At 40.0% G+C, this 15,259-nt stretch overlaps 1 protein-coding gene across 1 annotated transcript in view; it reads left to right on the forward strand.

Annotated features, from left to right (window-relative positions):
• The window catches only part of Pus7 (pseudouridine synthase 7), a 56,280-nt gene that overhangs the window by 15,480 nt on the left and 25,541 nt on the right, over nucleotides 1-15,259 (forward strand). Inside the window, exons 6-8 of the mRNA XM_059256443.1 lie at nucleotides 2,177-2,321; nucleotides 9,532-9,643; nucleotides 10,889-10,966. Of these exons, the coding sequence (XP_059112426.1) occupies nucleotides 2,177-2,321; nucleotides 9,532-9,643; nucleotides 10,889-10,966 (335 nt within the window). The remainder of the gene's footprint in view (nucleotides 1-2,176; nucleotides 2,322-9,531; nucleotides 9,644-10,888; nucleotides 10,967-15,259) is intronic.

The following is a 15,259-nucleotide window of genomic DNA, read 5'->3' on the forward strand; positions in this document are numbered from 1 at the left end:
ACAGGGTTTCTCTGTAACTTTGGAGCCTGTCCTGGACTAGCTCTGTAGACCAGGCTGGCCTTGAACTCACAGAGATCTGCCTGGCTCTGCCTCTTGAGTGCTGGGATTAAAAGTGTGTGCCACCATCGCCCAGCGAAATCTTTTTTTTAATTGTCATCAATAGTAAGTAGTTTCTTCAGCTTCTTTGGATCTTGCCCCTGTCCTCTCCTCCCTTCCCCTTTTCTCACACGGCCATGACCAACAGTGACTGCCAGAGTCAGGCCATAGGCAGTGGGGGGAGGGGTTGCCTATGTTTTTAAGTATGGATTTAAGAATTGTCTAGAAGAACAGTTAAGGCTAGAGAGATGGCCACAGCAGTTAAAACCAGTTGTTCTTGCAGAGGACCTGAGTTCAATTCCCAGCACCCACGTGGTAGCTCACAGCTGTCTGAAACTCCACTTCCAGGCAATCCAATGCCTTCCTCTGACCTTCTCTGGCACCAGCCACACATGTGGTACAAATACATAACTGCAGGCAAAACACACACATGAAATAAAAATAAATACATTTTTAAAAAGAAAAAAGAAAGAATTGTCTGTAAGGACAATTAAAGATAGAGTACATGTTTCCCTGAATGTGTAATATAGTGTTGTATCACCCTGTGTACATTTCCCACGTGTGACAGACTAACTCTTATCCTGACAGCTATGTTGTCTGCTAACTGTTTTAACTTTTTTTCTTTTACTTATGTTTATGGGTGTTTTACCTGCATGATATATGCTTGTGTCCCACTTATGTTCCTGGTACACAAGGAGGCCAGAAGAGTATCTCAGATCACCTGGAACTGGAGTTAAAGGCAGTTGTGAGCTGCCATGTGGGTGCTGGGAATAGGAACCAGGTCTTCTGGGAGGACATCCAGATCTCTTACCTGATGAGCTATTTATTTATTTACTTATTTATTTTAATATTTTAATACATACAGCATGTATGACTGCAGGCCAGAAGAGGGGACCAGATCTCATTACAGATGGTTGTGAGCCACCATGTAGTTGCTGGGAATTGAACTCAGGACCTCTGGAAGAGCAGTCAGTGCTCTTATCCTCTGAGCCATCTCTCCAGCCCGCTGAGCTATTTCTATAGCCCCCCCAGTTTTACCCTTTAAAGGGCATAAATTATAGGCAAGTTACCTTAGCTATTAAATTAAGAGGAAATACTTTTTTGTTTTAGTATTTGTTTATTTTATATATTTAAGTGTCTTGTCTACCTGTATGTCTATGTACCACCTGCATGCCTGGTACCCAAGGAAGTCAAAAGAGAGTGTTAAATTCTCCTGGAACTAGACTTAGTGATGGTTATAACCTGCCACTTGTTGCTGGGAACCAACCCAGGTCCTCTGCAAGAGGTCAAGTGTCCCAGTTAACTTATTCCACTATCAGCATTTTTAAGAGAATGAATTAGAAAATTCCTGTGCAACCTGTTTTGAAAAATCTTTTTCTTTTTATAATGTGGCATATCCAGCCGTTTGTGCTATTGAATAGAGGTAAAATCTGTTTCTTAGTGTGAGAAATGTCGAAAGCTGACAAAAAGTTGTTTGAATGATAAGTTTAAATTTTCTTTATGTTGGTTTTCTTAATTGTGTTAGATTTTTCCCCATAAAATAATTTAATATAAAATAAAGTTCAGTAGGAGACACTTGTGGGCTGAGTTGCCAGAGGTATTAACTTTCTGATACCCCGAAGGCTTGTCTGTCAGCTTCTTGCTCTGGGACTCCCTATGCTTTTTGTCTAGAAAAGATACCAAAAGCAGCTTCTATGAGTGATCACAGGGCTTGACTGCTTCGTTTCAAATCCAGCTCTCATACCTTTCCATTATGTAACTTCAAACATATTCTGTGATTTCCCTGCATCTCATTCTCATCTCCATATATGGCACAATTGTGCATTAACAGGGAGCTTACGAGGATTAAAGAAAAAGACGAATCTGAGGTGCTTGTGTAGTGTCTGGAGATGGACATGCTCTGTCCACAAGCCCTTGGGATCATCAATATCCGGCAGCTGGAAAATGTTTTCTGACATAATAGCCAAGCATTCTTGTTGACTTTTGCATAATTGATGAAATGAGCCATGTCTTCACTGATTCACTGTGTTATTTTCCTATTTAATACTTGTTAGTAATAGCTGTCTTCTGTTTTTAATAGGTCATTGAGGACACCAAAGAAAAAAGAACCATCATCCATCAAGCTATTAAATCTCTCTTCCCAGGATTAGAGACAAAAACAGAGGATAGAGAAGGCAGGAAATACATCGTAGCCTACCATGCAGCTGGCAAAAAGGCTTTGGCAAGTAAGTATAACATTGGCCCTCTTTCTCCTTTCAGGAAAGCAGGAGGGGCAGGACCTCCCACTCCCACCTCCCACTTCCTTGCCTTGCCTATTCACATCATGGGCTGCCTTGACATTGTACAGAGAGGGTCTTGTCACTCTTTCAGAGGGTCAATAGTCATTTTAAATGTAGAACAATCCTGCACTGTCTGGTGGGCATTCAGCCTTGTATGTGAGTGAAGATTTACAAAAATTATAGTGGTGCCTGAGAGACTCCTGTTCAGTGAAGACCACCGTGGGCTGACTGCCAGTTTGAGAAGAAAGTGGAAAGATTATTGCTCACTGTGTGGTGTTTTTTTTTTTTAATATTTGTGTACTTATTAAGTATACAGCGTTCTATCTGCATGCATGCCAGAGGGATCAGATCTCATTATAGATAGTTGTAAACCACCATGTGGTTGCTGGGAATTGAACTCAGGACTTCTGGAAGAACAGGCAGTGCTCTTAACCTTCTGAGCCATCTCTCCAGCCCCTCATGGTATTTTCTTAAAAAAAGAAGAAATATTCAGATGAACAGAAATGCCGACCTCCCCTTCCAGAGGCATATTTCCTGTTCTGCTTTCCAAACATGGGTATCTTGACTCACATACATAAAACATGGGGTTTTAAGAAGTTGACTCTTCATCTGAGTCCGTCTTTTGTTTTTTATTGTTTGGTCAAGGTGAATACATGTCAGTCACTTTGATGTTTATGTTCTCGTGTTTTATACAGCTATGAGAATTTCTATTTGTCTATAACCCTAAGAAAAATTAGATATTTCTTGTTTTTCCCATCAAATCAGTACTTACATTTTCCATGAAAATTATAACAGAAGACAGTTATTTCTTCATTCTCCTCCCCTACCAGTATCTGGTGCTACATGTCTCAAGTTCTCCCCTATTAGCAGTCAGTTATTTCAAAGTACATGTGTCACAGCAAACCCATAGAATGATGTCATAAGACACTTGAACACATTAGGACACTGTCAGTATCCCCTAAATGAATTTGAGAGAGTGTAGTATATGAATGAAGACTCCATGTTTGTAATAATGCCTCCAGTGAAATGAAAGGGCTTAAAAAAGCAAGGTTGACCACCTTAAAAAAAAAAAACTCAAACAGAAATGTGAAGCTTTGAGTAGTTGGAGAGGAAAAGGTAGAGATCTGAGGCTAATTCTTTACTGATACCAAAAAAAAAAAAAAAAAAAAAAAAAAGCTGGGCATGATGTCACCTTCCTGTAATGGCAGGAGGATCTACCTGTTGCTGTTTGATTCTGTAATGTCTAGGTCACAGTGTAAAGTAGTATCTTAGCATCCCTCTGTCAGCCAAGGTCACAAAGGAGTCAGTGCCAAGGGAAGTATTTTCAGCGACTGTGTTCCTGTATTTTCAGTTTTCCAAGGGCAGTATGTTACTATTTATTCTAGATGAAGGACAAAAGGTGATTTATCACATACAATCATGGGCATATTGGCTCTTAATTTTCTCATGGATGCATTTGGGGAGGCTGCAGTTGATCAGTATTTGGTCAACAACCACTCTCCAGAGAAGAAAAGCAAGCTCTTGTTCTGCTAGTGTGGTCATAAAGATGCAGATTCTAAAAGGCATAAACTTTTTTGATTAGTTGCCTCTTGAAAATGACCTTCATTTCTTAAGCAATGCTATATTTTGTGTAAGGAGGAAGTAACCTTTATAGTTTGACCCATCTTTTCCTTTAGGTAACAGTGCCACATCTTGTTCTGTTTACATCTGATTTTCTGTACTTATGTCATTGCCACCTTTTTTGTGTGTTTTTGAGACGGGGTCTTACTATGTAGCCCTGGTTGGCTTTGAACTCACTATATAAATTTCTCTGGTCTCAAACTCAGAGGTCCACTTGTCTCTGCCTCCCAGGTGCTAAGATTAAAGGTCTGTGACACCACACCCATCTCTCTCTCTCTCTCTCTCTCTCTCTCTCTCTCTCTCTCTCTCTCTCTCTCTCTCTCTGTGTTTGTGTGTGTGTGTGTGTGTGTGTGTGTGTGTAATTTTCTTAAGATTTTATAAATGAATTATGTGACACAAAGCACCTCCTCCCTGTTTTTCTTTCAAAAAAGCAGATTGGATTGGCATTTTCCAGAGACCTGAACCTCTTGGGTTTGAGGGTTAGGGCATTTAGTCAAAGTTGGGCTCAAAGTTTTCTTCCACCTCCTCACAAAGGCTTTTGTTCTCTAGCTGAGACAGTCACTTGGGAGGCTGCATTCAGCCTTTTCTCATCCAATTCTCCTGCCCCAAGCTGAGAGTGGCCTAAAGGAAAAGTCACCAAGAAATCGGGAGAACAAATATCTGGAGGCTGATTGATGGCCCTGAAAATGGAGCCCAGTGCCAATGACAGTGTGTTCTCCTGGGCCCCTTAACATTTGGACGTAGTATAATAGCCTTTAAAGCTTTGCAGTTTATGTTTTGAAGCTCATCCACTGCCAAACACTGGTATAAGTTATTTGTGGATTATATATTATTAAGCAAATTTATAGCATTCCTTTTTTATTTTTATTTATTTGTTTTAAGGTGTCATGTAGCCCAGCCTGGTCTCAAACTCACTATGTAGTGACCTTGAACTTCTGATCCTTCTGGTCTCTCTTCTGCTTCTCAAGTGCTGGGATTATAGTTGTCCACCACCACATCCATTTTTTTTTTTTTTTTTTCTGGTTTTTTGAGACAAGATTTCTCTGGGTAGCCCTGGTTGTCCTGGAACTCACAGGTTTCTGTGGTTTCTGTAATTATATACCCACAGAGTTTAACATTTGCCTTTGAAAGATGCTAATGAATTGGTAGCTAATTTAAAGGAGCTCTTTCTTTGTTTATCTCTTTTTGTGTGTGGGGGGTGTTGAGACAGTGTTTCTATGTGTATCCCTGGCTGTCTTAGCACTTGCTTTGTAGAACAGACTGGCCTTGAACTCACAGAGATCTGCCTGCCTCTGCCTCCCAAATGCTAGGATTAAAGGTGTGCACTACCACCACCCAGCCAAGATTTACAGGATTCTTATATTTTCCCCCAAATAGAGATGCTTTGTGAAACGTAGGCATGTTAACTTCTGAATCATAGTACCCAGTATCAGAAATAACCAGCCATTAAATCTCAGGCATTTTATGATAAACCAGTCTAAAAAGGACACATTATATAAAATTTACCATGCTTGGGATATGTAATTATTATAACATTGTACAAGCAGGAAATATATTGATATTTTGAGATTTTATATACATCCAAACTGCTTTCAAGAACTTGTTTTTAAGCACAAACTTAAAAAAAGAAATCTGGGGCTGGCCATGGTAGCATATTTCTATCGTCTCAGTCCTCAAGAGGCAAAGGAATCGTGAATTCATGGCTAACCTAAGCTACATAGTCAAAAAGGGCTACTGCCTCCGGGGAGGAAAGACCTATTTTATGGTATATACAGATTCTTGTACTTTTTGAAATAAATGGTTCCCAGGCAAGGTCTCTAGTCCTGGGGCTCTGCCTACCAAGGAAAGGGGCACTGACACAAAGACTTCCTGGGACAGACTCCACAAAGGAAAGAATCCCAGAGACCTCAGTGGGAAGTGCTCGAGACTTGAGATAGGGACTCAAACATTTGCCTGTCACAAGGAATCACTGTCTGTTTCCTTAAGTAGTTGGGTATTAGAATGATGAGACTGGAAATGAGTTTACACCGTAGGTTGAAACAGAAGGCAGTATATACAGAGTGCTTTTTAAATTAAGCAGTGAAGCAGAGAAAGGGGGAAAATATAGTAAGGAGAAGAAGAAACTTGCTTGACTTTGACGATAGTAGAGCCATGAATTTATTTATATATGAAATGAAAGGGCCTGAGAAAGGGTAAGAGTGGAAGTGTCAGGACAGCAGGGATGACAGTAGATGGAGCAGGATACCGAGAAAGCTGAAAGGTTGGTATGTGGGATGCTTTAATGAAGAGGACCTTGAGTAAGCAGAATGTCCTACATGCACCCCATCATGTCATCTAACTCAAGCCACCTACATCTTTCCTTCCTTATTCATGGTAACCTCGAGGCATGGTTACCCTTGTTAACTGGTTTCCTTCTGTGTAGGTCTGGACTGCAATGTCATACCTTCTGAAGGTAGAACCAACCTTCTTGAAATAGGAAGTGCATTGCCAGCCTTAGAATTCCTTGCAAATATATTATAAATTGGAGTGCCTCAAAAATATGTGAAAGTCATCCTAACTTCACTCAACTTGAAGGCTAAGTGTACATTACATAGTGTTCTCAGAGGCTGGAGTTTTTAGTTTTTGCTTATTCAGAATATTTCCAGTGCAAGTGTTGTACTCTTGTATATTGAATATTCTTAGAAAATGAATATTTACGTTTGTTAGTTTGTTGCAGAGGTCATTGAATTCATGTCCTGTGCTTAGGTTTCCTAATAGGAAATGCTTGTGAGCCAAATTCACTGGTTTGTCCTGGTTTCTGTTAAGGGAAGATAACATTTAGGTTTTCAGTCTTGGGGCTGTATTTATTTCTTGCCTTTGTACTTACATGTAACTGCTAAAAACCAGAAGTTAAAATGTATAGCCACACTTCATCATCTTGTGTCATACTTGATTATTTTAGCTTTTTATTGTGGACATTTTCAACTCTGTGCCCAGATAGAGAAGGTAGTTCTGTGTCTCCCTCAATCCCCTTCAAGATGACCGACATTCTGTTGTTTCTGTTTAGTCCATTAGACCCCCACACCCATCTTTACACTTTTTTCCTTTTGGGAGCACTTTAAAATAAATTAATATGACATCTCATTTTGTTCATAAATTCTTCAGTATCTGTTTACCAAATGAGGACTAAAATCCCAAACCATTAGCACATTCAATAAGATCAAAATGACTTCCTGACTACTACCCAGCACAGGCTCAGTTCTCCCTAGATTTCTCAGAACTCTTCAATTCACACAGCTTGATCAGATGATGGTAAAGGAAGGACAGAGCATTGTGTTCATTGGACATGTCTCCTAAATCTTTCCATCTGTAAGTTGGTGGATAGAGAAAAGTTCTCTAATAATCATTCAGTAGCATTCAGTTTTTTTGTGGGTTTTTTGTTGTTGTTGTTTTGTTTTTCTTGTTTTGTTTTGTTTTAGTGTGTACGTGGGGATTGTTGTTTCAAGACAGGGTTTCCCTGTCTGTCCTGGACCTCATTCTGTAGACCAGGCTGGCCTCAAACTCACAGAGATCCTCCTGCCTCTGCCTCCCAAGTGCTAGGATTAAAGGTGTGTGCCACCACCACCTAGCTGATTTGAAAGATTTTTACATTTCAATGCAGGAAACTTCTAAAACACACACCAAAAAAGGCATGAAGCAAAACAGCAGTTGTATTCTTCTCATCACAATAGTCACACGCAGTGTTTCAAACGTGTCTTGATATATTTTTGAAAAAAAAGTCTATTAAAGAAGAAGCATTCAGTTCTAGTCATGAGAATTTGCTATATCTCATGGGTACAGACACAGCTTAGAGGATGAACTGACATGACAAGAAGGCTGTGCCTCGAGGGGAGTTTTCCTATTTGTTCGCTGTTTGCCTCTACAACATGCTATTGTTGATGTCTCAATGGCTGTTGACCTACCACATAATTACCAAGTGCTGTAGAAGTCTTCAGTATGCCCTTACCATGCGATCATGTGCATGTTCACTTCTAAAGCACTTTAACAGTATTATAAATTAAACATTGCTCTCTTGTGCTCTTTATGCTGTGCATCTGGACAGAGGTCAGAACTGCAGCAGGTAAGAGTGATTGGTATTTCGTGTAGACAAGATGAAATACCAATGTTGTCATAAGTGCTGAGTACATATAACTTTGCTTAAGTGGTAATGATCTGGAAGAAAAAAACGAAAAAGGTATTTCCATTCACAGCCCTAAGGAAATTGTAAGAACTTCACACCAAGAGCTAAGGAGATACTTGTAATATTTTTCTATACATGACAGAAAACTCACATTCATCAAGAAGGAAATTGATTTTCTAGGCATATACATACTGTGATGGTTTTCTGAGGTGGGTTACTACTTCTCTACGTTGCTTGATGGTTCTTTACATCGTATATGAAATCACTAACCTGTTATCAAGAAGTGCTTGCGCTTGACAAAGCCAGATGATCAGTTGATCAGTTACCTTCAGTCCCAGGAAGAAGAAGCCTCTGAAGATTCCTAAGTTTTTGTGAAAAGACTTTTTTAAGAACAGTTTTCAAAACAAGAGGATTCTTTTTAGTTGATTGTGCAAAATACTTTTTCATAATTTTTCTTTCATGGAGTTTTTATGTCAATGAAACTAGATATGCTCCTTGAAAAACAGCCTACCTCTGTGTCATATAGGACTCATGGATATTTGCAGTATCTGCAAATTGTAGCTGTAGCTTATTTTTTTCAGAGTCCTAATTTCTTTACTCTGAGCATTTTTAATCTAAATCTTGTTTAAAATGTGTTTCTAGATTGTAATGTAATTGAAGTATTCTATTAAAAGAACAGTTTTAACAGAGTATCCCAAGTCATAGACTGTATCTATCCCCAAAGAGTTGGGCAGTCATGGTACACTAACTCAGAAGGTAGCATTTAACATGGCTTAAGTTTTCACACACACTGACACCATAAGAATCAGGCTTTGAATGCCATCTACTCTCTCATGTAAATATCTATAGACCATTTGTAGATATTAGCTAAACTTCTGTGGTAGAAATGGCCTTTGGGAAATTTACGAAGTCATTAAAACAAGTCCTTACAAACCCTGTCTCCATCTGTGCTACCATGTGTGAATGAATACCTAGCTGTGAAGTAGGAATGGTAATAGGGTCTGTTGTAACAGTTCTTTTCTCTTGAATGTAGCTATAGGGCCCCTTGGTCCTAATGTGTGCTGATCCAGTAACCCTCACAGCACTGTGGGTTCCATGTATCTGCTGAGGGAAGATGGCTGCTTAGTCCTACTCATTTTCCATACCACTTACACTTTGTTTTTGATTTTAAATGTAGACAGATAGTGTTTTAGTATCCAGTTACAGAAAGTTTAGTATGTATGACTCATACAGCTATTTATGCTTCCTGTTAGGCTGCATCTGATTGGGCACTGAATGGTTCTGTATTTAAAAAATGATCTCCATAGAGTTTCTTTCTTTCTTTTTTTTTTTTAATTTACTGTGGTATATATGACATTTAAATTTTTTGTTTTTAAGATCCAAGAAAACATTCTTGGCCAAAATCTCGGGGAAGCTACTGCCACTTTGTTCTATACAAGGAAAACAAAGACACCATGGATGCCATCAATGTATTGTCCAAATATTTACGGTTAGTGTCTCATTCTTGTTCTTACACAAAATCAGTAAAATAGGAATGTGTTCTCTCTTTCTATGCCAGTGGGAAAAAAGAGCTGGAATCAGAGATCAGCAAGTGCCAAATGTGCTTCCTAATGGGAATGTTTGTGGGAAATAGATCAAAAAACTTTTTTTTTTTTTTTTTTTTTTTTTTTTTTTGGTTTTTCGAGACAGGGTTTCTCTGTGTAGCTTTGCGCCTTTCCTGGGACTCACTTGGTAGCCCAGGCTGGCCTCGAACTCACAGAGATCCGCCTGGCTCTGCCTCCCGAGTGCTGGGATTAAAGGCGTGCGCCACCACCGCCCGGCTCAAAAAACTTTTTACCCCCATGCTAATAATTCAAGACAGGGTAATAAATAATTCACGTACAATTAAGAGTTCCCAGTACAGCCAGGAAACTTCCAGGAAAAAAAGAGTCTATGGTGTCTTGACCATGCTTCATTTTCAGGAGACTAGATAGTCCTCCTGAGGATGTTGACAGGTGGACATGGTTCCTGTGGGATGTACAGTTGGGATTTCTGGAACTATGTAAATATTCTTCTATGGAACTTTGTATATTTTTATATCAGAACTATCTAGCCAGCTAGGTTGGGGTGGCACACACCTTTAATGCCAGCACTTGGAAGGCAGAGGCAGGTGGACCTCTGTGAGTTTGAGTCCAGCCTGGTCTACAGATCGAGTTCTAGGACACCAGGGTTACACAGAGAAACCCTGTCTTAAAAACACAAGAAAAAAAAAGAGCTATCCAGAATCCTGTTTTAGCATTTGGCTTTTTTTTTTTTTTTTAATGCAGAGTTATAGATATATTTAAGGTAAAAATCACATTACTGTGACTTCTTGAAAACTAAAGATAGGAAATGTTCAGAGTGCTACATTGTATCTCTAGAATATTTTCCCATTTATTGTCACAGTTTTATGTAACTTAACAAATTGTTTCTGACTGTAGAAGTGTGTAGCTTTTGTTTTTTGTTACTGGTTAGCCAAGTCTGAAAACCAAGTGATTCCTTGACAGCCACCAAGGCTTGAAATCAAGCCCTGCTAAGAAGGCAGCTTTTGCTGCTTTAATTTGCATGTTCATTTAAATTTTCCTCAATAAAATCTTAATTAAAGTTTCTCCTTATTCTCTTAGTATGTTAGTACATGTATTTTGAAACAAGTTATTAGAAATGTGCTTTGGTTAACATATGTTAATTTCAGAATACTTTGTTTCTGTCTCACCAGGGTAAAACCAAACATATTCTCCTATATGGGAACCAAAGACAAAAGGGCCATCACAGTGCAGGAGATTGCTGTCCTCAAGTAAGTAGAGCTCCTCCCCAGATTGACACTGCAGAGGTCCTAGCACACCTTCAGAGCCTCGGGCTTGCTTTACAAAATTTACCACTTTCAATTGTATATGATGTCTCTGCCTTAAAAATTTTTTAGACATCTTTATTGCATTTATTTATTTATGTATTATTTTGTGTGTGTGTATGTACATATCTACACACACACCACAGCACATTAGTGGAAGTCAAAGTACAAATGGAGACAGTAAGTTCTCTCCTACACTGTGTGGGTCCCTTGGACAGGACTCAGGCTGGCAGCAGATGCCTCTTTCTGCTGAGTCATCTTGCCAGCCCAGCTTCTACATTTTTGTAAATATTATTTTTCTACTTCATTTTTTTTTTCACTGTGAATCTCTGTTTCTTAATCTTATCAAACATGTATTTTCTGAGTAATTTTAAAAAGCTGTTTGTGATATAGCCAAAAGAATAAGTGCGCTGGGGCTGGAGAGATGGCTCAGTGATTAAGAGCACTGGCTTCTGTTCCAGAGAACCCGGATTAAATTCCCAGCACTCACATGGCAACTCACAACTGTCTGTAACTCCAGTTCCAGGGGACTTGACATCCTCACACAGACATACTTGCAAGCAAAACACTACTGCATATTTAAAAAAGAGAGAATAAGTGCACCTTTCTCTCTTGTTTACTAAATATCAACATGTATTCTTTAATATTCACGTACAAAACAGTGAATAAGATATTTTGTTTGTAACAGACATGCAGATGAAAAAGATGGTCTCTGCTTTTGAAAAAGTAATAGAAAAGGACAGACAGATAAGTAGAACCCTGCTAGAGTGAGATGAGAGCTGAACTAGGGGTATGCCTTAATCAGTCTTGACTGTAAACCTGGGACTTACTATGAAGGCAGTCAGGGAAAGTTTGCACAGATAATAGGATGCTATGGTTTTAATATAGATGAGGGCATCTCATCTCTGCACTATGTGCTTTTTCACCTGGGAAAGTCTCTGTTGTGGTAACTGGTCCTGTTCATTATAAGATATTTAGCAGCCTCCCTGATCCCTGTCCTTTCCATACAACAAGCTGGTAATAAGTCCCTGCTGCTCATACAGTTGTGAAAATTAAAACCATCTCCAGACTTGTCAGATATACCAGGGCAGTGTTGCCTCTGGTAGAGAACTAATGGCCTTGATTCTAGAAGGATGAAATGTTTCTTGCGGCCTGGGAGGACTTAAGTTGTTATTTCCAAACCACTGAAATAGCTTATGGAGATATTAGAAGGACTTACGAAACACAACACATTTACTACCTGGTAAGCAGTTTTGTGGGCATGTAGCAAGAAATAAAGCTTTCTTTGAACTCACTTCAGCGGCATATATGCTGAAATTGAAATCATACAGAAGAGATAGCATAACGTCCATATAAGAAAGACAAATTTCTGGGGCATTTGTTATTTTTTTTTGGTAAATAGATACTACAGAAGAGCATTAGGTTAAGCAAAACCACTGAGACTTAGAAAGACAAGTACTACACCCCTCCCCCATATACAGACTCGGTTTTAAGTGTATTGGTGTGTGTGGGGGTGTCATGGGAGGGGAAGGAGATCTCAAGAGGGAAGAGAGAAAAAAAGAGTGTAAAGGAATATGTATGGCAAAAGATGGGGACTGTTTTTGGTTTTGTTTTTTGATGGGGACTGTTTTTGAGAAGGTTTGGAATCATCAAGAATGGGGCAGGAGAGAAGATGGAAGGGATGAATGAAAACAAAATAAAACAACACATATGTATGAAAATGACATAAGGAAACTCAGTCACTTTGTATGCTAAACTTAAAAAGGGAAAAAGACAGGACAAACACAATAAAAATACATTAAGACTATTAAGGAAGGAGGTGAGGGAGGAAAGGAGAAAGGGAAAAGGAAGGCAAGGAAAGAGAGTGGCTGAGGAGGGCAGGATACAGATGCTGAAGGACCACACGGCTTATGTTGAGGACCATGTTACAACTGGCTGAATTCCAGTCCTTCTCTGCCTTGGCCTGAGGCAGTGGCACATTGTCATAGGGTACCTCTCCATCACTGGGTGTGTGTGAAGATGTTGCTTGGGGTGTGTGTGCTAATTTGAGGGTTAAAACATAATAATTTAAAACCTGAGGCACTTCATCAGCCAGCAGGGGTCAGGCTTGACCAGGATACTGCTCTGCCCTCATAGACCTTGTTCTCATTTTCCTGTTGACTTTGAGGAACTGCAGCAGACCATCTAAATGCTGGCCTTTTGAAAGCACTTTGCACTTACCTCTTGGATACAGGCTACACCCTTCGTTTGCTTAATGGATCCGTGTGGTAGGCAGATTGGCCTTTCCTGTGAGAATTGGTAGACAGGATAAATCCATTCTGCCACACAGGGATTTTAATTATTGCTGGGTTGGTCAGTCCTGGGATAAGCAGCATTTCTGTCCAGCTTCTTGCAACTCTGAACTACTTGGTCATTTCAACAGGACCCCAAACTGTCTCATTCAGAAGGACTTGCTTCTTTTCCTGCCTGTTCCTGCCAGTCTCCTGTCTGAACTTGGGCCAGGATTTCTCTGACTTTGTTTTTAAAGGCTTCTGTTTAGCGGGTTGGTTTGTTGGCCCTTATTGATTGCTTAAAAACAAGATTGTCACATGAATTTACAACCAAAAGTACTTGATCTGCAGTCATCAAAATTGGTGAACAGTATTGCCAATGAGCACCTTCACCTTCAAGAACTAAATGTAGCTCTGGGCTTTTGCTGGATGGATGCAGAAATGGCTATCCATTGTGTATTCAGGGAAGAGAATATTATTCAATATAAAAAAAATGAAATACCAGTATATCTTAGCATAATAAGCCTTAAGAGTGTTGCATTGTTGGGCATATTGGCACAGGCCAGTAATCCTAACACTCTAGAGATTGAAGCAGGAGAATAGCAAATTTGAAGCCAATCTGGGTTACACAGGGAGACCCTGGCATTAAAAAAAGAAAAGAAAAATTACACAAGTAGTTGGGCATTAAAAAAAATCACTATTTGATTTCTTTTTTATTTACATGAAATGTTCAAAATGGGGAAATATGTAAACAAAAAGTACAGTAACAATTACAGGGACTACAGGAAAGGCTAGAGGACATGGAGTCAGTGCTGAATGGATGAGGTTTCTTTTTTCAGGTGATGGAGACACACTGCACACATTGTAAGTATATACTAAAAACCCTGAAAACAGATAAAATGATGAATTTTATGTTTTTAAAGAAGGAGAATGTAGCTAAAGTTTTCCTGCCTGGCCCACAGTCAGGACAAATCTCTCTCACCTGCCAGTCCCACAGCCGCTCAGACTCGACCAAGTAAACACAGAGACTTATATTGGTTACAAACTGTATGGCCGTGGCAGGCTTCTTGCTAACTCTTCTTACAGCTTAAATTAATCCATTTCTATAATTCTATACCTTGCCACGTGGCTCGTGGCTTACCGGCATCTTCACATGCTGTTTGTCATCATGGCGGCTGGCAGTGTCTCTCTGACTCAGCCTTCCACTTCCCAGCTTTAGTCTCCTCCTTGTCCTGCCTATACTTTCTGCCTAGCCAATGGCCAATCAGTGTTTTATTGACCAATCAGCAACACATTTGCCATACAGAACATCCCACAGCAGGAGAAGGCCTGGCACTCACCTTTAATCTTTCCCCTCTCCCTCCAGCGCGCGCGCGCGCGCGCGCGCGCGCACACACACACACACACACACACACACACACACACACAGAGAGGAACACAGGAACACATGCTCGGGAGCCAAGGCAGTCAGATTTCTATGAGACAAGGAAGGAAGGAAAAGGACAGAAAAGTCAGGCTCTTTTCTGGCACTAACAAGAAGCAGTCTCCAGAGGTTGCCAGGTCAGCCAGGCTGACAACTTAGTTCTTTTTTGCTCCTGTCTCTGAAATACTGTCACTTGCTCTAGGAGTGTCTACTGACTAAAGAGCTCCATCGGCTGGTCCTCACTACTTATGCTGACCATGTGCTTTTTTGGAGTCTTTGTGATACATGCCTTTGACTTTCAACATTCTCCCTCTACATCTCAATTCAAGGGCCTGGTGCCCTTTTTCTGCTGGGCCTGCTGTGACTTAGCTGCTGGAACACACCTGCTCCCCTGCTTGAGGTGGCCCTGGTTTATATGAGGTCCTATGCATGCACAGGGAATGGGAGAACTGGGTGTACAGGTTTTACTAATTTCCTGACTTTGATGGCTGTCTTCTACCTTTTCTATTAATGGAGTGGCAACTTTTTTTTTTTTTTAAACTTAGT

The sequence above is a fragment of the Peromyscus eremicus genome, chromosome 3 (assembly GCF_949786415.1).
Source record: "Peromyscus eremicus chromosome 3, PerEre_H2_v1, whole genome shotgun sequence".
In the NCBI taxonomy this organism is placed as follows: Eukaryota; Metazoa; Chordata; class Mammalia; order Rodentia; family Cricetidae; genus Peromyscus; species Peromyscus eremicus.